The sequence below is a fragment of the Balaenoptera musculus genome, chromosome 12 (assembly GCF_009873245.2).
Source record: "Balaenoptera musculus isolate JJ_BM4_2016_0621 chromosome 12, mBalMus1.pri.v3, whole genome shotgun sequence".
Lineage (NCBI taxonomy): Eukaryota > Metazoa > Chordata > Mammalia > Artiodactyla > Balaenopteridae > Balaenoptera > Balaenoptera musculus.
The window spans coordinates 33,659,765-33,683,955 of record NC_045796.1 but is presented as its reverse complement, the minus strand read 5'-3'; the positions used below and the strand labels follow the sequence as shown (position 1 = coordinate 33,683,955).

Below are 24,191 nucleotides of genomic sequence, written 5' to 3'. Positions count from 1 at the left end.
AAAACCTCACTTACACCAATGGACAGATCATCCAAAATGAAAATAAATAAGGAAACAGAAGTTTTAAATGACACAATAGACCAGATAGATTTAATTGATATTTATAGGAGATTCCATCCAAAAACAGCAGATTACACTTTCTTCTCAAGTGCGCACGGAACACTCTCCAGGATAGATCACATCTTGGGTCACAAATCAAGCCTCAGTAAATTTAAGAAAATTGAAATCATATCAAGCAACTTTTCTGACCACAACGCTATGAGATTAGAAATCAATTACAGGGAAAAAAACATAAAAAACACAAACACATGGAGGCTAAACAATGCGTTACTAAATAACCAAGAGATCACTGAAGAAATCAAAGAGGAAATCAAAAAATACCTAGAGACAAATGACAATGAAAACACGATGATCCAAAACCTAAGGGATGCAGCAAAAGCAGTTCTAAGAGGGAAGTTGATAGCTATACAAGCCTACCTCAAGAAACAAGAAAAATCTCAAGTAAACAATCTAACCTTACACCTAAAGGAACTAGAGAAAGAAGAACAAACAAAACCCAAAGTTAGCAGAAGGAAAGAAATCATACAGATCAGAGCAGAAATAAATGAAATAGAAACAAAGAAAACAATAGCAAAGATCAATAAAACTAAAAGCTGGTTCTTTGAGAAGATAAACAAAATTGATAAGCCATTAGCCAGACTCATCAAGAAAAAGAGGGAGAGGACTCAAATCAATAAAATTAGAAATGAAAAAGGAGAAGTTACAACAGACACCGCAGAAATACAAAGCATCCTAAGAGACTACTACAAGCAACTCTTTGCCAATAAAATGGACAACCTGGAAGAAATGGACAAATGCTTAGAAAGGTATAACCTTCCAAGACTGAACCAGGAAGAAACAGAAAATATGAACAGACCAATCACAAGGAATGAAATTGAAACTGTGATTAAAAATCTTCCAACAAACAAAAGTCCTGGGCCAGATGGCTTCACAGGTGAATTCTATCAAACATTTAGAGAAGAGCTAACACCCATCCTTCTCAAACTCTTCCAAAAAACTGCAGAGGAAGGAACACTCCCAAACTCATTCTATGAGGCCACCATCACCCTGATACCAAAACCAGACAAAGACACTAAAAAAAAGAAAATTACAGACCAATATCACTGATGAATATAGATGCAAAAATCCTCAATAAAATACTAGCAAACAGAATCCAACAACACATTAAAAGGATCATACACGTTGACCAAGTGGGATTTATCCCAGGGATGCAAGGATTCTTCAATATACGCAAATCAATCAATGTGATACACCATATTAACAAATTGAAGAATAAAAACCATATGATCATCTCAATAGATGCAGAAAAAGCTTCTGACAAAATTCAACACCCATTTATGATAAAAACTCTCCAGAAAGTGGGCATAGAGGGAACCTACCTCAACATAATAAAGGCCATATACGACAAACCCACAGCAAACATCATTCTCAATGGTGAAAAACTGAAAGCATTTCCTCTAAGATCAGGAACGAGACAAGGATGTCCACTGTCACCACTATTATTCAACATAATTTTGGAAGTCCTAGCCACGGCAATCAGAGAAGAAAAAGAAATAAAAGGAATACAAATGGGAAAAGAAGAAGTAAAACTGTCACTCTTTGCAGATGACATGATACTATACATAGAGAATCCTAAAACTGCCACCAGAAAACTACTACAGCTAATCAATGAATTTGGTAAAGTTGCAGGATACAAAATTAATGCACATAAATCTCTTGCATTCTTATACACTAATGATGAAAAATCTGAAAGAGAAATTATGGAAACACTCCCATTTACCATTGCAACAAAAAGAATAAAATACCTACGAATAAACCTACCTAGGGGGACAAAAGACCTGTATGCAGAGAACTATAAGACACTGATGAAAGAAATTAAAGATGACACCAACAGATGGAGAGATATACCGTGTTCTTGGATTGGAAGACTCAATATTGTGAAAATGACTATACTACCCAAAGCAATCTACAGATTCAATGCAATCCCTATCAAATTACCAATCGCATTTTTTACAGAACTAGAACAAATCATCTTAAAATTTGTATGGAGACACAAAAGACCCTGAATAGCCAAAGCAGTCTTGAGGGAAAAAAACGGAGCTGGAGGAATCAGACTCCCTGACTTCAGACTATACTACAAAGCTACAGTAATCAAGACAATATGGTACTGGCACAAAAACAGAAACATAGATCAATGGAACAAGATAGAAAGCCCAGAGATAAACCCATGCACCTATGGTCAACTAATCTGTGACAAAGGAGGCAAAGATATACAATGGAGAAAAGACAGTCTCTTCAATAAGTGGTGCTGGAAAAACTGGACAGCTACATGTAAAAGAATGAAATTAGAATACTCCCTAACACCATACACAAAAATAAACTCAAAGTGGATTCGAGACCTAAATGTAAGAGCGGACACTATAAAACTCTTAGAAGAAAACATAGGAAGAACACTCTTTGACATAAATCACAGCAAGATCTTTTTTGATCCACCTCCTAGAGTAATGGAAATAAAAACAAAAATAAACAAATGGGACCTAATGAAACTTAAAAGCTTTTGCACAGCAAAGGAAACCATAAACAAGACGAAAAGACAACCCTCAGAATGGGAGAAAATATTTGCAAATGAATCAATGGACAAAGGATTAATCTCCAAAGTATATAAACAGCTCATTCAACTCAATATTAAAGAAACAAACAACCCAATCCAAAAATGGGCAGAAGACCTAAAGACATTTCTCCAAAGAAGACATACAGATGGCCAAGAAGCACATGAAAAGGTGCTCAACATCACTAATTATTAGAGAAATGCAAATCAAAACTACAATGAGGTATCACCTCACACCAGTTAGAATGGGCACCATCATAAAATCTACAAACAACAAATGCTGGAGAGGGTGTGGAGAAAAGGGAACCCTCTTGCACTGTTGGTGGGAATGTAAATTGATACAGCCACTATGGAGAACAATATGGAGGTTCCTTAAAAAACTAAAAATAGAATTACCATATGACCCAGCAATCCCACTACTGGGCATATACCCAGAGAAAAACCGTAATTCAAAAAGACACATGCACCCCAATGTTCATTGCAGCACTATTTACAATAACCAGGTCATGGAAGCAACCTAAATTCCCATCAACAGACGAATGGATAAAGAAGTTGTTGTACATATATACAATGGAATATTACTCAGCCATAAAAAGAACGAAATTGAGTCATTTGTTGAGACGTGGATGGATCTAGAGACTGTCATACAGAGTGAAGTAAGTCAGAAAGAGAAAAACAAATATCGTATATTAACGCATGTATGTGGAACCTAGAAAAATGGTACAGATGAACCGGTTTGAAGGGCAGAAGTTGAGACACAGATGTAGGGAACAAACGTACGGACACCAAGGGGGGAAAACTGCCGTGGGGTGGGGATGGTGGTGTGCTGAATTGGGCGATTGGGATTGACATGTATACAGTGATGTGTATAAAATTGATGACTGATTAAAAAAAAAAACAAAAAAAAACAATGTCCTACTGTACAGCACAGGGCACTATATTCAGTATCCTGGGATACACCATCATGGAAAAGAATATGAAAAACAATGTATATATATGTATAACTGAATCACTTTGCTGTACAGCAAAAATTAACACATTGTAAATCAACTATACTTCAATAAAAAAAATTAAAAATTGTCTCAAAAAAAAAAAAAAGAAAGCACTAAGACAACAAGGAAGATGATAATGATGATATTGATGGTATTGTTTCAGGACTAGAGATTTAGCAAATATTGAGAGATGCAGTATCTAGAGCAGTGATCCCCAACCTTTTTGGCACCAGGGACCTGTTTTGTGGAAGACAGTTTCCCCACAGACCCGGGGCAGGGAGGTGGAGTGGCACAGGGATGGTTTCGGGATGATTCAAGAGCATTACATTTATTGTGCACTTTATTTCTATTATTATTACACTGTAATATATAATGAAATAATTATACAACTCACCGTAATGCAGAATCAGTGGGAGCCCTGAGCTTGTTTTCCTGCAACTAGATGGTCCCATCTGGGGGTGATGGGAGACAGTGACACCCGAAGTGTGTTGCTTATGTCCAGTCTACTCCGTAAGATGCAGCTTCATTGTCACTTGCCACTCACTGATAGGGTTTTGATATGAGTCTGCAAGCAACTGATTTATTATGGTCTCTGTGCAGTCAAACCTCTCTGCTAATGATAATCTGTATTTGCAGCCGCTCCCCAGTGCTAGCGTCACCGCCTCAGCTCCACCTCAGATCATCAGGCATTAGATTCTCATAAGGAGCACGCAACCCAGATCCCCTGCATGTGCAGTTCGGTAGGGTTCACACTCCTATGAGAATCTAATGCCGCCACTGATGTGACAGGAGGCGGAGCTCAGGCAGAAATGCAAGCGATGGGGAGCGGCTGTAAATACAGATGAAGCTTCACTCACTCTCCCACCCCTCACCTCCTGCTGTGCGGCCCAGTTCCTAACAGGCCACGGACCAGTACCGTGGGGACTGGGGATCCCTGATCTAGAGTACTGTTATCCAGTACTGGAGTCAGAATTTAAAGTCCTCACAAATTTTGTAAATCAGTATTCACAAAATAATTTTTTGTCAGACCATGTGTCCTGGTTGGCTTTGGAAAGCATTCTTTTAAGGAGCACAGGGGATTAGTGTTTTTAGAAAATGCACTACACACAAGTGTGATTCATTTCTATGCTCAGATTAGAACACGTGATGATGTAGAGTTGTTCTTCATCAAAGACAATTGTTCATGATGGTTACAATTCTCAGTATTTGGCTCCTCTTGTGGAGTATTACCTCCCCTTCATAGCTATTGGCTATGCTATGCAGGCCAATCAAAATGAGAGTCTCTGAACAGAGAGTGGCAAGAGTGATTAACTTGCATACCTTAACCCAGATGAAATATAATGAAGCAGAGTATGATTGATTTATTTCTAAAGTCCCTAAACTTTGAATGTTTCATGCAAGCTTTCAAGTTTCATGTGTATGTGCATTTTCTTAGGAAAGTATCCACTGCTTTCCTTAGATTTTCATAAGGAAGAAGCACTGAACCAAACCTAATTATCTTTTCAAGTAGAATTTGAACATAGATTGCGAAAAAAACGTATATATAGTAAGGTTAATAAACTGTTACTAGAAACATGAAATAGAAGCATAAGAGACTAATTAAAAGTTACAATTTCCATAGGGGGCCCAGAGTTCTGTCAAACCAGTGGTCCCACTAGAGACGTAGTGTGCAGTATTTAGAATATCAAAACAATCATATTCCAGGCTAGATACATCCTAGTTCAGTGGTCCCCAACCTTTTTGGCACCAGGGACCAGTTTCGTGGAAGACAATTTTTCCATGGACTGTGGGGCAGGGGAGATGGTTTGGGGATGATTCAAGCGCATTACATTTATTGTACACTTTATTTCTATTATTATTACATTGTAATATATAATGAAATAATTATACAACTCACCATAATGCTGACAGGAGGCGGAGCTCAGGTGGTAATGCGAGCGATGGGGACCAGCTGTAAATACAGATGAAGCTTCACTCGTTCACCCGCCCCTCACCTCCTGCTGGGCGGCCCGGTTCCTAACAGGCCAGTCTGCTGCCTGGGGGATGGGGACCGCTGTCTTAGCTGCGAAGCACAACACCGGATTCTCTGCACCCGTGCTCTGAAGCCTGGGGTGATGGTGCCAATCCGGGCAGTTCTGGAGATGGCCTAGGACAATCGGCAGATGTTTATACACACAGAACACCCTACCAATGATTGCATTCCACATAAAGGCAAACTTCTGGTAAAACCCGATATGTGTTTCTTCTGACCTGAATATTTAGGTGACCTACAGCATTGATGGCTGCATTAGGAATCTTCAGATGGCAGAAGCCCCTGCTGATCTTGAACAGCCAGCCTCCAGCTACCGTGTCGGGACGTGTTTTGCAAATGCTCAGAAAGGAACATATTTTGATGGAACAGGTTTTGCCAAAGCAGGTGAGGTGCTTCCATGTCCTTTCTGTTGAATATTAACTAAGTCCAAATATTGACTTCTTGTTTGTGTGGGAAAATAAAAGTCCCTGGGGTCTGAAACTAGCATCCTTTGTTTAAACCAGAAATAAAAACTTTTAGAAGTAATAAAAAATGCCTCTTAAAGATTAATGTGTCCGATTCTGATACGAACTCATAGAAGAAATAAAGTAAAAGGCTATTTGGCAAGTTTATTCCATCTCCTTCCCTGGAGATCGATAATAGCAAAATAAATGTAATTCTGCAAGAAGGTTCATAGTTTATATTATGTAATGTATCTACTTTCCATATTTCCCCATCTACCTTTCTTTCTGGAGATGAGATAGCATTTTCCTTTCTTCCTCTGTTCAATTCCTTGCAAGTTTCCATTTCATACTCTCCCCTCACACACACAATGCACACATACTGGTGCCCATTTCTTGCTGATGGTAATGATGATTGGCACCTTTCCCTGGCTTTCTTTAAGTATCTCCCCCGTTCCAGTGAGCATTTTCAGTGCAGGTCTGGATCACTGACAGTGAATGTACAATTTGGAAAGAAAAATATGAAATAACTTGTACATAATAACAAAAAAATCTGACATTAACATACTTTAAGATAGAATCAGTCCTATGGTTACCATAGGAACATGCATTTGCTCGTTAGAAAAAAATTAATGAGTACATAATATGTAGAAGTTAACATGGGAAACAGAAGTAAATAAGATGTCATCTCCTTCCTTCAAGAACATGCTATCGATAGATAAGATTCTTTATGCTCAGAAATCACAAGAAGACAAGTAAAAAAATAACTAGAAACTGTAGAAGACACACAAACAAGGTTCTGTGGATATTTTAAGGAAACATTAATTTGGGGAAATCAGGAAGGGTTTTATGGAGGAATTGACATTTGAGGTAGGTTTAAAAGATGAGTTGAACACACATGCAAAGGTTGGAGACGGAAGAGCAGGGCCCTCCAACAGGGGATACGTGGGAAATTTCCCCTGTGCAGAAGCAGAAAACAGAGAAACACAGGATATGTTAAATATTGAAATGTTGAAGGTTATGTTGAACCCCAAATTCCATGTTCTGTGAAAGCCCAAAGCTTTTCTCAAGTTTTCTGCAAATTCAGATAGCTGGCATTAGCTTCGTCAAATTGATGGCAAGCTTCAGCTTCAACTTCTGCAGTTAACAGATTAACTTACCATCCTGCCTGGGCTCTTTTGGTTCGAGATCAAACTGGACCAGAAAATTAGCCACTTCCCCAGTTTCCAATAACTCCTGCCATCACCTCAACACACAGTGTAATACAATCTATGTAAGACTTGGGTGGTCAGAGGAGGTTACATTACTGGAAAATATACAACTTCAATTTAAACCTTTGACACCTTTGTCCTTAAAAGCTTTCCAGCTACCCAGTTTCTGGGGGTTTAATAGCTTCTTCACTCCCCCTATCCTCTGCTGAATGGCTTCATGTTATTTCTCTCTTTTCCTTATCCTCCTTTCAGGAACAGAAACAAAATCATTGTTTTATTTTGCAGAAAACTCCAGCTTCTTCTACCCTTTATTCTTAAAATCTGCCCTAAGCCCGTCTTTGTCCATTCAAACTCATCAAGGTTCTCAGTAGAAAAAAAAAAGTCTTTCACATAACAGCTGCCTCCCTTCATTGGAGATAGTTGTGGTTACACATAGCATTTATTTCTTAATAAATAGGAGACCTGGAAAAAATTTCTATGAGTTTTCCTCTAATATTTCATGCAGGTCTAGACTAGCCTGATCTTAATGGAGCACTTTGTTTCTAAGGAGCATGTCTTAAATACTTGCTATAAGATTAAGTAAACCAATGAATCAAATATGGAAAATTATAGAGAAAAGACTTAACTTGATGAACTAGAAAAGTCTATTTATATCCCAGAATCTTATCCTTCAAAATTGTATTTGTAATTCCTTTCTTTATAAATAAAATGTTTGGGGATATTTGAGCCCTTTCAGATCATCGTGGTACCATTTAGAGTGCCCCAGTAAAATTTTACTGAATAATCATTGAAATGCTTGACTTCATCCAGCAGCAAGACTTCTGACAAGCACACCTGGCTGTGAGATTCTTTGAGTCAATCTTAGTCTGTGTTCATTCATTCATTCATTCATTCATTCAACAAATATATATCCAACCTCCACCATGTGTCAGATACTTTGGTAAGCCCAAGAATAAAACGGTGAGCAATACAGACAAAGTTCTTGCCCTCACAGAATTTATATTCTAGGAAAGAAGGCAGCCAAGAAAATAAGCAATAACTATAAATGGTGGAGGTGTAGGCCATATGAAAGTCTGGAACTTATAGTTGTCTAACACATGAATTGAAAGCTAATAAAACCATTGCATTGTACAAATTTGAATTAACAATTCCTAAACTCTAATCCACAATTTTTTAAAAATGTTTTCATTTTACAGTTGATGGGTTCAAAGTAGGATTGGACCTTCTTGTAGAATTTGAATTCCGCACAACTAGAACCACTGGAGTTCTTCTGGGAATCAGCAGCCAGAAAATGGATGGAATGGGTATTGAAATGATTGCTGAAAAGGTGGGCATCAGCTGTCTAAATATTTCTGCTCTCTTCACGATATTGTCGTTTCCATGTAGAAAGCTCTATTTTTTTTTAACATCTTTATTGGAGTATAATTGCTTTACAATGTTGTGTTAGTTTCTGCTTTATAACAAAGTGAATCAGCTATATGTATACATATATCCCCATATCCCCTCCCTCTTGCGTCTCTCTCCCACTCTCCCTATCCCACCCCTCTAGGTGGTCACAAAGCACCGAGCTGATCTCCCTGTGCTATGCGGCTGCTTCCCACTAGCTAGCTATTTTACATTTGGTAGTGTATATATGTCCATGCCACTCTCTCACTTCGTCCCAGCTTCCCCTGCCCCCTCCCCGTGTCCTCAAGTCCATCCTCTACGTCTGCTCTGTTTTGAAGCCTTGCTCTTGTCTTTGTTGGGAGAAAGCTAGACTGTATCTTTTCATCCTTCTGGATTATCTCAATTCTTGTGTGTTTTCAACACACTTATTCGTAGACCAGTGTAAACTTTAAATGTGCTAATTCTACAGTAAGCCAACTGTGCTAATAATGGCCTAAAGTGGTTTTGGATCTCAAGCTAGTTACTATGTGGCTAAAAGTAAAGTCATTCTCGTCTTTATGAATCCATGCTCTATGAAACTATCAATTCCAGTGGGAAAAAAAGGGCTTAGGTTGTCTAAAATCAGTCTTTGCCTCTTATAACAGGGTAGGCACCTCTCAGAAATGAAGATGTCTAGCTGACATATTGATTTCTCAATTTATTTAAAAGCATCCACATACCATTGCACAATAGAACAAATTTATAATAAAGTTATATTAGTAGAATATAAAGTATTGTGCCAGTTTGCTCACAATGGATAATCTAATTCTAACTGCCTTTTCTGTCCCTACTTGCTTATGAGCGGCAACCAGCAGTGAGATAACCAGTTTTCATGTACTTTGTACTATAGGGCACAGGTAAAAAGAGGAAGGCAAAGCAAGAAATTTCACAAGTTTCCTATCTGCCTTTTCAACAGGAATCATACTTCAGCTCTGTTCACATTTCCACTCCTAGGGTGCCGTTGCCTCCCAAGAAGAAAAACCACACACTGACCTACAATACGCTTTCCTTATCCTCTTCCCTCCTTCCTCTCAGTCTTCAAACCATCCTCAAAGGCAGTAAAGCAAAAAGATCCAGGAGCACAGAGACAAAAAGGGGGAATAAGCAACACTTAAGAGTTTTGCCAGATTTTCAACACACAGTTTCACTGCATCTTGTCAGTGTAGCTCGTCACCTGATTATAAGCACAGTTCCCTGCAACTTGTCAGGGTGTCAGGTTCCATCACAGTGCATATGGATTTCTCACCAAGCTCTTCTTATATGCCAAATTCCCTTGTTACAGATTTCACCGAATATAGTACAATCTTAACTAATATTTACATCACTGTATAGTTTACAAACTTTTCACCTATTTACTTGCACTTTTGATCTTCTTTTTTAAACCCCTATTTCTTTTCTTTTACCTTGTCAAATGTTTTGCCAAATTGACTGTTTTTAATGTTTCAGTATGTTTCTTTTCTTCATCAGCTTCAAAAGAATTCTGCAATCTCAAGTTTCAGGGCCCATTCTGCGTTACTAAAAACAGATTTTTCTCATTTAGACAAGAACTCCTAGTCTAAGTTCTTCATTGTTAAGAACTGAACTGGCCTTCTGGCTCAAAGGCTTTGGTAACTGTGACATGAAACTTGCCCCAAAATGTACTCTCAATCCTATATATAAAATAGATTCCGTGAAGGAAAAAATATACAATTAAAACATGAAAATCTTAAATTTTAAAAAAAAATTATCCTTTCAAATGAATTTGTAAACCAGGTTCCTAAGAACTCCCACACTCTGAAAAGATCTGTGGTAGAATTTTTCCCAGTGTATACTACATCCTTTTTTGTCACCTGGCCTCAAATTGTATTTCACATTTTCTGAAAGCAGAGTTAGTTATTACCAGCCTCATACGTCTTGCCTATTGCTCCCAACAATGTCCGAAAGTAAAGAGCATAATTTGTGACTCCTGGTTATTAAATCTGCATTTTAATTTCTGTCAAGTTTTTTTTTTAATTTAATATGCCTAAGTTACATTCATTTTAAACTATTTCAGCTAATGACTTTCCTAGAGATAATTTTTACTTTATGAACCACCATGACACCCTTCCAATGAAACCATCTGTGGCTGTTCAATTTCCTGCTTTCTAGCTTATGTTTCATGTGGACAACGGTGCCGGCCGATTCACTGCTGTCTATGATGCTGGGATCCCAGGGTATCTGTGTGATGGACAGTGGCATAAAGTCATGGCCAACAAGGTCAAGCACCGAATCGAGCTGACAGTAGATGGGAACCAGGTGGAAGCCCAGAGCCCAAATCTAGCATCTACATCCGCTGATACAAATGACCCCGTGTTTGTTGGAGGGTTCCCAGGTGAGTGTTGCCTACCCCATCAAGAATATCACTGCTCTGTTTTGTTAGTGGTTTTGAACACATTTATATTCTATAAATACGTCCAAGAATGTGTGCTTAAGTATACTTGCTTCCTAGCTTTAGAATCTGCTCCAATAAATAATACATTATCTGACATTTCTAGTGTGTAAAATGAGCATTTTACTTATATAAACCTCATGGGACTGAACTTTTCATGATTGCCTCCAAAATTTCATTCGTGGGGAGATGGAGGCTAGAGGAAATGAATTTGGCTTATAAAAGATTTGAGGCATTTAAGAGCAATCAGGGCCAGAATTGGTGTTCTTTCTCATTTTTTAAAAATTAATATACCAGAGGAATCATAAAATGTTATGGAACTTATTTCCTCAAGTTCTGGAAATCATTGGGTTAGACATAGCTAATTTCCCCCTTAGGCTATTATAGAGTTTATATTACAAAGAAACCCAAGCAATAAATCTGCATTCAAAAATACCTCTCCAGCACATTAAATATAGCAATGTGAACCACAGAGAGTTACCTAAAGTGCCTATAAACAAGAGTGCCCAACTTGATAAGAAGTAAGCCAAGAGCCTCTTAATAAATACTGTAATAACGCAGACTCCTGGAATGGTCTTTCAGTATTTTGGCAAGAGAAACCTTTGTCCCCATTTATATAGAGCTCGTCTCCTTAACAAAACAAGCAAAATGTATATTCAGCAGCAGTTGATGATGGAAAAGATATAGAAGTCATGGGGACCAATTCTGAGTTCCTCTTTCCAAAATTGCTCCTGGGTTTTTGAAAATATCTCCTTCTGGGAATTCCCTGGCCATCCAGTGGTTAGGACTCCGTGCTTCCACTGTAGAGCGCATGGATTCGATCCCTGGTGGGTCGGAGAACTAAGATCCTGCATGCCTCATGGCGCAGCCAAAAAAAAAAAAAAAAATTTTTTTTCGGGGACAAAAAAAAAAAAGAAAATATCTCCTTCTGCTTCAATCAGGATAAACCCCAAGGTATTATGAAGGAGATAATATACTTCGCCATTTACAGTCTGTCTACGAAATGGGATCTTAGCACCTAGTAGGCCTGTTAAAAGAAGGGACTCTCTCCTTAAGAAGAGAAAGATTTTGTGTGAGTTCACAACAAACTTAATAACCATTTGGGATTTATCTTTACAATGGAAGAAAGTAATAAAGTCACCATTAAAAGTCCATGTCCTAATTCAGTACTTAAAGTATTTGATCAGTCACTTTGGTTCATTAAATAAAATTTAATAATTTTAATTCACAACTGTAAACTTGTCCCTTCCAAACCAAATTCTTTGATGTCTTCAAATGTGTAATTGTAGATGTCTCCATATTTCATAATACATAACTATAAAAAAGTTGATGTTTCTCTACCAGTTTAACTGTTAGTAAAGCTAAGAACAAAATCACTAACTTTACATAAAATAGCATTCCAATTGCATCTTAAGCTAACAGCTGACTTTGAAGCATGCTCTTAACATAGTAGCTGAATTTCAAAACTGAGCCCTCCTTGCTTGGTTTTTCAGAGGGCCTCAACCAGTTTGGCCTGACAACCAACATTCGTTTCCGAGGTTGCATCCGATCCCTAAGGCTCACCAAAGGCACGGGAAAGCCATTGGAGGTGAATTTTGCCAAGGCCCTGGAACTAAGGGGTGTTCAACCTGTATCATGCCCAGCCAACTAATAAAAATAAGTTCAACACCAAGAAGGTCCTCCAAAACAACCGTATCAAGTAAAACAAATGTATTTTACTTATGTATGTTATTAAAACTAATTTGTGCATGCATATTAAATTCCTTCTATATTCTGATGGTGCTAATTCAGATCCCAGACTGAATTTTAATTCAAGTTCTTTCTCAAGTCCATAAATATTAAACCATTTACTGCATTCTAAAAAATTGCTTGTTTTGCGTGATTTTAAGGATAAAAGGCAACTGATCATAAATTGTTGAATTTGCAACATGCCCTGGAGTCATCTCAAGAAGAGCTCAGATGTAATTTGTGAAGGCAACACTTTTCTTACTAACTCCTGTTAATACTTCTGTCACTCTTTTTCCATGTATGTCAGCTTTGGCTTTCTGTCGTGGCCACTGAAAACACAGTGGGTTTGGGGTGTGTGATGGGAGGAAATGAGCTCCCTTTCCCCGTGTTTGCGAAAAGCATTAGCAAATCATTTCCCTGATCCAGATTCATTATTGGAGGATTTAACTAGCCACATGAATGGATACCTTTTTAGGCTTAAGGTGGAAAGTATAGATCAGATTCAGGCCAGAGAGCTTAATTACTTGATTTGCTTGTTTGATGATGATTTATAGGCTTTGGGGAGACACCAGAACCAAGCTCCAGAATGACAATTTAGCACACATTTGATACTACAGTATTGAGGCTCTGGACTCTTTAAGTTTCCAGTGACTATCACAATTTACAGAGGAAAATCACAGAGGAATAATGCTGAAATGCAGTTTTTACCTATCAGGAAACAACAAAGCTGAAAACGTAAAAGGCATACACCATTGGGTCTTTTTGAGTTGCAATTTAACCTAACAAATTAATTTCCTAAAAACTTGCTGTGTTTTGTCCTTCTTTTACCCACTATTTCAATCATCTTCAAAGGGATCTGTGAGAAGACAGGCCTAGATTTTATTCATCAGCTTAAGGAAACGTTTCATTTGCCACCTTCAGTAGAAATAGTTGTAGTCTAATAATGCTGAACATTTAAAGGAATAGATTTTCCTCACAGTGGTAATTTTAGCAAAAGAAGAATAATCATCTCTGACAGTGTTATCCACAGGGGAAAAGGAGGTGCTCTTTCTAATCAAGGAGATGGCTAACACACTCTTAGCATTTCATCACTGGCCAGTTGCTTGACCCAATTTGTCCACACAACTTCATTCTAGAGCAAGCAGTTCTTAGCCCTGGCTCCATTTTGTAATTACCAGGCAAGCTTTCAAAGAACTGGTGCCTGGTCCAGCGATTCTGATAGCCTAAGCATGAAGATTTTTAAAAAGCTTCCCAGGCAATTCTGAAGTGCCATCAGGATTGAGACCCACTGTTCTAAAGAGAAAAGTTATCCACTATGGCAACAAAGAGTTATGGAGTCGTCATTTGAAAAATCTGCTCTTAACTTTGTCTTGGCCATTTTCACACACAGAAAAAAATAATATAATATTGTATCTAGTTAATGCCTTTTGACCAACCTCTAAGCAATCAAATTCTTTGAAAACCAATGTGTTTTGAAAGTGAAGATATTACTTCTGCACTGAACAATGACATGACTTTTGGGCTTATTCTGGATAATGAATGGATAAGCAGGAATAAAGATGCTAGGCTACTAAATTAAAAGCTAATGCCATTCTTTCCTGAATCTTGAAACAAACGATACATAAATTTGAAAGCAAAGGTACTTAATCAGCACTCCTATCAGAGTCAAGCCCTGCTGGAGTCAACTTGTACATCAGTGCCTTAGAAAGGTGTAGTTGGAAGGATTCTTTGAGATCAATAAATACAGTGATTCTTAAGTCTAGCTAGACATTAAAATTGCCTTGGGAACTTAAAAAGAAAAAATCTTACATCAGAGTATCACCTAGACCTTAAAATATAATCTCTGGGTAAGGCCTTGGCATTTTCGAAACATTTCCACTTGATTCTAATGTGATTCTAAGGCTGAGAACTCCTGGGCTTCTACTGCCTCCACATTTTATGGGGAGGAACTAGAAGGAACCCAGAGAGATTTAATGGTGTGCTCAAAATCCCACATTAGTTAAGTTTACCAAAGTAGTCCCAAGAAATGGCTCTGTACCCAAGCAGCTTTCACTAAATCAGGTAATTGGCTAAAGTTGTCCATACAAAATCCACATTCGAAAGTGGCTCATGAATTTGTATGGACAAAGCTTGTCCAAATTCTAAGATGAGAAATAAAGAAATGTTATGAAAGGGAAAAGTTTCTCTAACATATTTTAAACTAATTTTATACCTCAAAAAAACAAATTTTTATTTCAAAACAAGGTAAAATGTGTTTTTCATCCAACTTTATCCCCTGTATAATGTCCTCACCTCCTGCCACCTACAGCAATCATGAAGAAAGCAGAATACTTTTCATTTGATTTTTTCCAAACACCCATTCCTACCAGGTTGTCGGCCTTCTTTAAAAAGGTGCTTTGCACTCTAGAAGAAAAACATTTGTGAGGGGAGTTTCATTGAGGTTGCCATGGTGAACACTGCTGACAAAGGAAAGTAAGGAACAGAGCAGATTTCAGCCCCAAATCACCAGAACACTGGCAGACACTTAAAGCTTCAGTGGTTTTAAAAATCATAACTATTTTCTCCTTCTTTGATTTAGCCTATTGTCTCCAACTACAGAACTCTTCTAGATTTTCTGCTTAACAACAGAGAAAAAGACTTTGACAAATTTTAAAATCCCTTGATTTTATGTGAGTTATTTAGTGAATTATTTTGTATATAAAATTGGTATCTACAATTAATGTGAAAACAAAACACAATACTCAGTCTTCGTAAGTACAGAAGGTAGTCTTCTTTTCCACTACCATTTGCAAAGAATATGACTTGTTACTGATGCAACTTTTTTATCTCTGTTTTTCAATCTTTTCATCTGTGTTGAGTCAAGAGAGAGATACAAACAAATATACTGTACTCATTTGCTGGACCTGAGATTAGTAGATACCTCAAACCAAAGGGTACACGAAGGTAAGGGATGCCCCAGGCTGGGCCCTGGATTCCATTATTTTGGAATCTTGACACGCAAGCTGGTGACTCAGATCTCAGATCACTCTTTTGCATTTGTGCCAGTTATCTAAGTTAACATGACATCTCTGTCCATTACTGAAGTGAAAGTGTGGCATGAATTATCTCCCTCCAAAATTCATGTGTTGAAGTTCTAACCCCCAGTACCTCAGAATGTGACTGTTTTTCGAAATGGGTTCTTTCAAGAGGTAATTAAGGTAAGATGAAGTCAAATGGGTGGGCCACAATCCAACATGACTGATGTCCTTATAAGGAGGGATTAGGACACAGACAGGACTAGAGAGAAGACCACGTGAAGACACAGAGAAAAGAGGGCCATCTACAAGCCAAGGAGAGAGGCCTCTAGGGAAAAAACAGACCTGCTGACATCTTGAACTGAGACTTCTAGCCTCTAGAATTGTGAGAAAATTAATGTCTGTTGTCTAAGCCAGCCAGTCTGTGGTACTTTGCTATGGTAGTCCCAGAAAGCTATCACAGAGCCTTTCTGCATAGATACACAAGTACATACCTAAAGCATCAGCACATTTCAGGTTCCCTGAAGAGTGACATGTACATCAGAGAAATCAATTGTTTTGAACAGTGACTACTATCACTTATGTAAGTGAATAGAAAAAAAAAATCGAGACTGAAAAAAAAAAAGAATTTTCACAACATACTTAAATAGAGGAAGTTGGTTTATACATGCTTGGGTATATTAGGAATAGCTAGATAGCAATTATAAATCAAAGAAATAATGTTCTACTCAATAACACCACTTACTGAACTTCTCAGGAGAACAGGTTTTCTGGAGAGCCAGTTTGTATATTCAGGTTTAGAGAACTATTCATTTACCCTTGAACAAATCAAAGCTCTGCTTTATTTGGGAAAGTTGTCTCCCTGGAGCTCAGCCCTTCTGCAGGGACATACCTAATGATATATCAGGTGGTGGCAGTGGAGGTGATGAGAAGTAGATTCTGATGTATTTTGAAGGTGGATTGGTATTTTCTGAAGGATTGCCTATAGAATGTGAGAAAATAAGGTACTGATAACTTCTGCTTATCTGAAAGGACAGAGTAGCCAATATTGGGGGATAGGGGATATAGGTGTAATAGCCTTTTTATAGAAAGGAAAACCAGGAGTTTAGTTTTAGATGTGTTGAATTTAAGCTGTCCATTAGATATCTAAGAGCACTGTACTATAGGCAGTTGAATATACAAGTCTGGAGTTGAGGAAAGAGGTCTAAATATTTATACTTAGATATAACTATGGAAGTCATCTGAATGTTTATATAATTTATAACCACAAGACTGACTGAGATCACTAAGGGAGTGAGTATAGACAGAGGATTATGGACACTCCAACATTAAAAATATTGAGAGAATAGGTGTCAGAAAAATTATTCAGAACTTGAAAATAGGCAAAAGAAATTGCTAAGTGTTCTTTCAGTGCAGAACTGGGCTTGACTTTCTTTTGACTGGGCTATTTTACAACTCTATAGGGTCAAAGATTTCCTGCAGATTTTTGTCTAGTAGAGATGTAAATAATTTGTTTTGTTTGGTGGCAGAGATAACCTCAAAGTTAACAATTTTGTATCTAACTGAAAAATCTTATCCTAATATTCCTTTGCTTATGTGGGTGTTTGTAGCTTCTCAAATGCTCTTTAGACCAGTTTTAACATATTATTGGTTTCCTCATTAATTAATGAATTAAATAAAATCTTTGACATGGGTTCACATTATATTTGCCTGAGGGTCATGAATATTTAACCTTTTGAAAACTATACTGTAGCAGGGGAGGAGGAACCAGCTTAATTTAAAAAATCCAGGTCACACAATTTGTTCGTTTATAATTGAATTTTCTTAATTCCCTAACCCTATGTTTCCATTGCTACATTTCTTGTGAAATAACAAATGTTGGCAAGGATGTGGAGAAAAGGAAACCCTTGCACACTGTTGGTAGGAATGTAAATTAGTGCAGCCACTGAGGAAAACAGCATGGAATTTTCTCAAAAAACTAAAAATAGGGGCTTCCCTGGTGGCGCAGTGTTTGAGAATCTGCCTGCCAATGCAGGGGACACGGGTTTGAGCCCTGGTCTGGGAAGATCCCACATGCCACGGAGCAACTAAGCCCGTGAGCCACAACTACTGAGCCTGCGCGTCTGGAGCCTGTGCTCCGCAACAAGAGAGGCCGCGACACTGAGAGACCCGCGCACCGCAATGAAGAGTGGGCCCCGCACGCCGCAACTAGGGGAAGCCCTCGCACATAAACGGAGACCCAATGCAGCCAAAATTTTTTTTTAATTAATTAATTAATTAATTAAAAGGAAAAAAAATTAAAAACTAAAAATAGAACTACCATATGACCCAGCAATTCCACTCCTGGGTATATATCCAAAAAAACCAAAAACACTAATTTGAAAAGATACATACACCCCAATGTTCATAGCAGCATTATATTCAACACAATAGCCAAGATATGGAAGCAACCTAAATGCCCATCAACAGATGAGTGGATAAAGATGTAGTATATATATATACAGGAGAATACTACTCAGCCACAAAAAAGAATGAAGTTTTGCCATTTGCAACAACTTGGATGGACTTGGAGGGTATTATGCTAAGTGAAATAAGTCAGACAGGGAAAGACAGATACTGTATGATATAACTTATATGTGGAATCTAAAAAATACAACAACCTAGTGAACAAAAAAGAAACAAAAAAAATAAATAAGTATATAAGTAACAGCAAATTTGTTGATAAATTCCTTTTGTTTGGTCTCAATATACAGAATGCACACAAATACTTTGAAATTTTAGTAATATGTTACAGCATCAAAAATGGGTCAAAACTATGATCTGATGTTTGCAATTCTTATATTTTTGTGTTTTAAAATATCAATTAGTTAATTTTGATATTTTTTATTTTTTGTTTCTCAATGACAATCAAAAGAGGAATTTTTACACTACTCCATGCAGGCACTTCTCAAAAATAACACATTGTTACTGTGAATAGTTTAGTCCCAGTAAATAAAAAATAAACGATATAATTTAATAATTTATTTTCACTAATAAACTGGTTTCTAATATATTAGAGACAATTACAATGCATCATATAAAAATTTTTATCAGATGAATATAAATCATGCATCTGATGATGCAAATTTGCCAAAATTAACTTCATAACAGTCAAAACATCAAGGTACCCAGAATTGCTCTGTTGGGTAGTAAACCAACTGTGTAACTGAATCATTATAATGTTTATCTGGTTTTCATTTACTGGCATGTACTGTCACTTGATGTGCTCCAGTGGGCTTTCAACTGTGTAGTTAAGGGAAACATTTCAATAATTATTTTATTTTGTATAATGCCCTTTTAAGTGGAAATAGAAATATTTGCTATTTTGCCTTTATGAGACAAAATTCCTTTGAGTACAATCATAAAAACCCTGTGGGGTAAAAATCTCCCAGTGAGGAAGTACTGCTTTAGCAATAATTTTCAAGTTATATTTTTGAGACACATCAGTGGATCATGAGGTCAAATAACAGGATTATAAAGGAGCAACTTATAAAGTTGAATGGAATAGAACAGAACAGAATAGACAACATCAAGTTGCATTGTGCGGGTAAGTATTGTTTTGTAAAACTTGTTTTACATATGTATGTGTGAATATGTATATATGTTGGGTCATAATGTAAAGTATATGTAAAATGTATTTATTTCTGTAGGTTACAAGTTTAAAAATTTGAAGTAGAGATGATCAGAAACAATAAAATAGGAGGATAAAATGGGAAAAGAAGAATGGGGATAAGGAAAGTTTTTTCAGGGAGATTAGAATAACAAATTTGTAAAAATTAGGTACTAATCCAAATTATATCGGTTTAAGCCAATGTAATGTACACTATTAAACTGAATTCTTAAACTAAATTAGAATATTTAAAAGTGTAGCTTAATAAATAGCTTCCCAGATGTGATTGCTCTGACTCTACCAGATACCAAGAGGTTCAGTTGTATCCAGAAGCTCATCTCTGAAAAGATGTGGTAACAAAAAGGAAGAGTCATGGGAGAACAAAGTGCTTGAAGGAATAATTGAACAGGAATATAACAGGAACCAAAGACATTAGGATCCAGCACATTAATATGAAAAGAGTTATTTTTTTTAATTAAAACATTGCAAAAATCCCATTTCCTTAGAAGACTCTGAAAAGTAGAAATCCTATCGAAATTTTTAAAAAGGCCAAATAATAAGTTGTTCAGATCAACCTTTCAATTAAGAATAAAATATTTCTTAGGATGCCTTTCTAAAAACCACACTGAGATACAAACTAATGAAAGTTACACAATTGTGAGAACTCATACAAAATAAAATATTGGGGAAGATAATATGGTCTATTTTGTGTAGGTTTTTAAAATCCTTTTGAAGGTGAAAAAAAAAAAAAAAGGTACATTTACTGAATGTGCTGAGTTGTAGAAGACGTCTGCCTCAAATCTATCCCTCTTACTTTTGAGGATCTACCCTTCCCACTATCCCTACTGAAGAAATAGGTGCTAGTTTTTGGGTGATTTGGAACAAACCTACGTAAGGAGACAAAAGACCTGTATGCAGAAAATTATAAGACACTGATGAAAGAAATTAAAGATGATACAAATAGATGGAGAGATATACCATGTTCTTGGATTGGAAGAATCAACATTGTGAAAATGACTCTACTACCCAAAGCAATCTACAGATTGAATGCAATCCCTATCAAACTACCACTGGCATTTTTCACAGAACTAGAACAAAAAATTTCACAATTTGTATGGAAACACAAAAGACCCCAAATAGCCAAAGCAATCTTGAGAAAGAAAACCAGAGCTGGAAGAATCAGGCTCCCTGACTTCAGACTATACTACAAAGCTACAGTAATCAAGACAGTATGGTATTGGCACAGAAACAGAAATATAGGTCAATGGAACAGGATAGAAAGCCCACAGATAAACCCACGTCCCTATAGTTACCTTATTTTTGATAAAGGAGGCAAGAATATACAATGGAGAAAAGACAGCATCTTCAATAAGTGGTGCTGGGAAAACTGGACAGCTACATGTAAAAGAATGAAATTAGAACACTCCCTAACACCATACACAAAAATAAACTCAAAATGGATTAAAAACCTAAATATAAAGCCATACACTCTAAAACTCTTAGAGGAAAACATAGGCAGAATACTCTATAACACAAATCACAGCAAGATCCTTTTTGACCCAGCTCCTAGAGAAATGGAAATAAAAACAAAAATAAACAAATGGGACCTAATGAAACTTAAAAGCTTTTGCACAGCAAACGAAACCATAAACAAGACCAAAAGACAACCCTCAGAATGGGAGAAAATATTTGCAAACGAAGCAACTGACAAAGGATTAATCTCCAAAATTTACAAGCAGCTCATGCAGCTCAATAACAAAAAAACAAACAACCCAATCCAAAAATGGGCAGAAGACCTAAATAGACATTTCTCCAAAGAAGATATACAGATTGCCAACAAACACATGAAAGAATGCTCAACATCATGAATCATTAGAGAAATGCAAATCAAAACTACAATGAGATATCATCTCACACCGGTCAGAATGGCCATCATCAAAAAATCTAGAAACAATAAATGCTGGAGAGGGTGTGGAGAAAAGGGAACCCTCTTGCACTGTTGGTGGGAATGTAAATTGATACAGCCACTATGGAGAACAGTATGGAGGTTCCTTAAAAAACTAAAAATAGAACTACCATACAACCCAGCAATCCCACTACTGGGCATATACCCTGAGAAAACCATAATTCAAAAAAGAGTCATGTACCAAAATATTCATTGCAGCTCTATTTACAATAGCCAGGACATGGAAGCAACCTAAGTGTCCATCATCGGATGAATGGATAAAGAAGATGTGGCACATATATACAATGGAATATTACTCAGCCATAAAAAGAAACGAAATTGAGTTATTTGTAGTGAGGTGGATGGAGTTAGAGTCTGTCATACAGAGTGAAGTAAGTCAGAAAGAGAAAAACAAATACAGTATGCTAACACATATATACGGAATCTAAGGAAAAAAAAAAAAAAGTTCATGAAGAACCTAGTGGTAAGACAGGAATAAAGACACAGACCTACTAGAGAATGGACTTGAGGATATGGGGAGGGGGAAGGGTAAGCTGTGACAAAGTGACAGAGTAGCATGGACATATATACACTACCAAATGTAAAACAGATAGCTAGTGGGAAGCAGCCGCATAGCACAGGGAGATCAGCTCGGTGCTTTATGACCACCTAGAGGGGTGGGATAGGGAGGGTGGGAGGGAGGGAAATGCAAGAGGGAAGAGATATGGGAACATATGTATATGTATAACTGATTCACTTTGTTATAAAGCAGAAACTAACACACCATTGTAAAGCAATTATACTCCAATAAAGATGTTAAAAAAAAAAAGAAAAGGTACATTTACTGAATGTGCTGAGTTGTAGAAGACGTCTGCCTCAAATCTATCCCTCTTACTTTTGAGGACCTACCCTTCCCACTATCCCTACTGAAGAAATAGGTGCTAGTTCTGGGTGATTCATCAGTGAATCGCATCCCATTCTCCTGCTTACATTGACTGGGGTGATAAGAAATCCAGTGAGAATCAGTGAGTTTTCTGTTAGGCCCATTTGAAAATATACAACCTCTCTCTTGAGCTAAGGCATAGTGTGCACAAGGCTGTGATAGCTGGGACTGTTGCATCCAATTTGCTAACATGAGAGGAGAGCCCAGATCTGCCAAGGGACCACAGGATGGAATCTGAGGATAGGACTGGTATTGCAAAAAGGAGAGTGGAGAAACGATATCGTCAGTGAGTAAAACCTCATCTGAAGGTTGTCATAACTCTGGTCTTTTCAACTATGTGTGGCATGATAGTTTTCTGTTGTTAAAGCCAATTATCAGAGTTTTCTCTCACTTGGAACAATCGGTTCTAACAGACATGTCATCTACATGCTGGGCACAACACAATCTCCAAATTAGTCTTCTCAGCAGCCCTTCATGGCAGTGCTGTCATCATCCCCGTTTTAGATACGAAAAAGACAGAGGCTTAAAATAATTAAGTGACGTCCAAAGTCACCCAGCCAGGAAGTCCTGGAACCACTGATTTTAAATTGAAAATATTCATATTAGGTTCAATACTTTCTGAAAGTAAAGTCCTAGATTATTATTTTCTTACACTTATATTACCTTTTAAAAAATAGAACTTGCCGAATTAAGTTGAAAAGTAGTTATTGTGAGCCTAGGGGTGTTCTCATTGAGAAGAGAGAGAAAAGCTATCATTCCAGATCTTTCTTTCCACAAAAAATTTTAACTCCTAAAATATACAGGCACTGTTGAGATGAGAAGCATATATCTTATCCAAGTTTCTTTAGCGTGTAAGTAAATCCATTAAACCAGCCAAAGCAACACAAGTGTGTGTATTATCAGAATATCAGGGGTTTTCGTGGAACCCAAGGAAGCAACAGAAGCCTGACCCCTCATAAGGACGTGCGGTCAAGGACTGAAAACCCTCAGGTTCCCCAGCAGCTATTCTGCCCTCCATCTCTGCTTCCCACTGGGTCGCTGCTTCACTCTTCCCTCTTTCCAGATGGGATACCCTGCTATGGCTGCCTGTAAATAGACAACTTCTGATTACAAAAGTCATTTTCAAGGACCCCACAGAGAAGGACTAGATGCTCTTGATCCAAATGTTAAATTCCCTAAACAGAAAGCATTTTTGGCTGAGCATGAATCCAGTGTTGACCGCTTATGATCAAATCAGTGTGGCCATGGGAAGAATCAGATAGGACAAATATACCTGTTTATAACCCTCCCCAGTGGCTGAGAGGCGGGAGTGATCCCAGAGAATAGGGAGATTGACTACATAGAAACTCAAAAAACTGTTCAACTATCACACAGCAGCAAGACAAAGTCAGTGCTAAATTTAGAGTACACAGAAGTTCAGTGGAGAAGGGGTTCTGTGGGGCTGCTAGGAGAGGCTTTGAGTCCCTGGTGGAATTCTGACTCTGATCCAACTTCTGGTCACCAACTTCGACTCAGCACCCGATTCCAATGTGTGGGTTTCTTTCCCCATATCGCCAGCTGGGTGTCCTACAATTTAACTCAGTTCTAACACTATCTACCTAGAGATAGTGTCAGATCCCACAGGTCAAAGGCTCAGCCTTGCAAAACTACCCCAATCCCCTTCAAATGGCAATCGCAATTCCAGGCTGTCACCTGTGATTCAGAGGTTCCAACCACCTCTTCCTTGGGTTCAATTAA

The 24,191-nt window shown here is 37.6% G+C and overlaps 1 protein-coding gene across 7 annotated transcripts in view; it reads left to right on the top strand.

Annotated features, from left to right (window-relative positions):
• The window catches only part of LAMA2 (laminin subunit alpha 2), a 603,913-nt gene extending 589,585 nt beyond the window's left edge, over nt 1–14,328 (top strand). For 5 of the 7 annotated variants that reach the window (XM_036871360.1, XM_036871357.1, XM_036871364.1 and 2 more), the window contains 4 exons: nt 5,923–6,076; nt 8,540–8,670; nt 10,896–11,118; nt 12,669–14,327. In XM_036871360.1, coding sequence (XP_036727255.1) covers nt 5,923–6,076; nt 8,540–8,670; nt 10,896–11,118; nt 12,669–12,826 — 666 coding nt within the window. In that variant the 3' untranslated portion in view covers nt 12,827–14,327. Of the gene's footprint in view, nt 1–5,922; nt 6,077–8,539; nt 8,671–10,895; nt 11,119–12,668 lie in introns of all 7 variants that reach the window. The other 2 variants (XM_036871358.1, XM_036871363.1) reach the window with 2 other exon arrangements.
• Nucleotides 14,329–24,191: the final 9,863 nt, after the last annotated feature.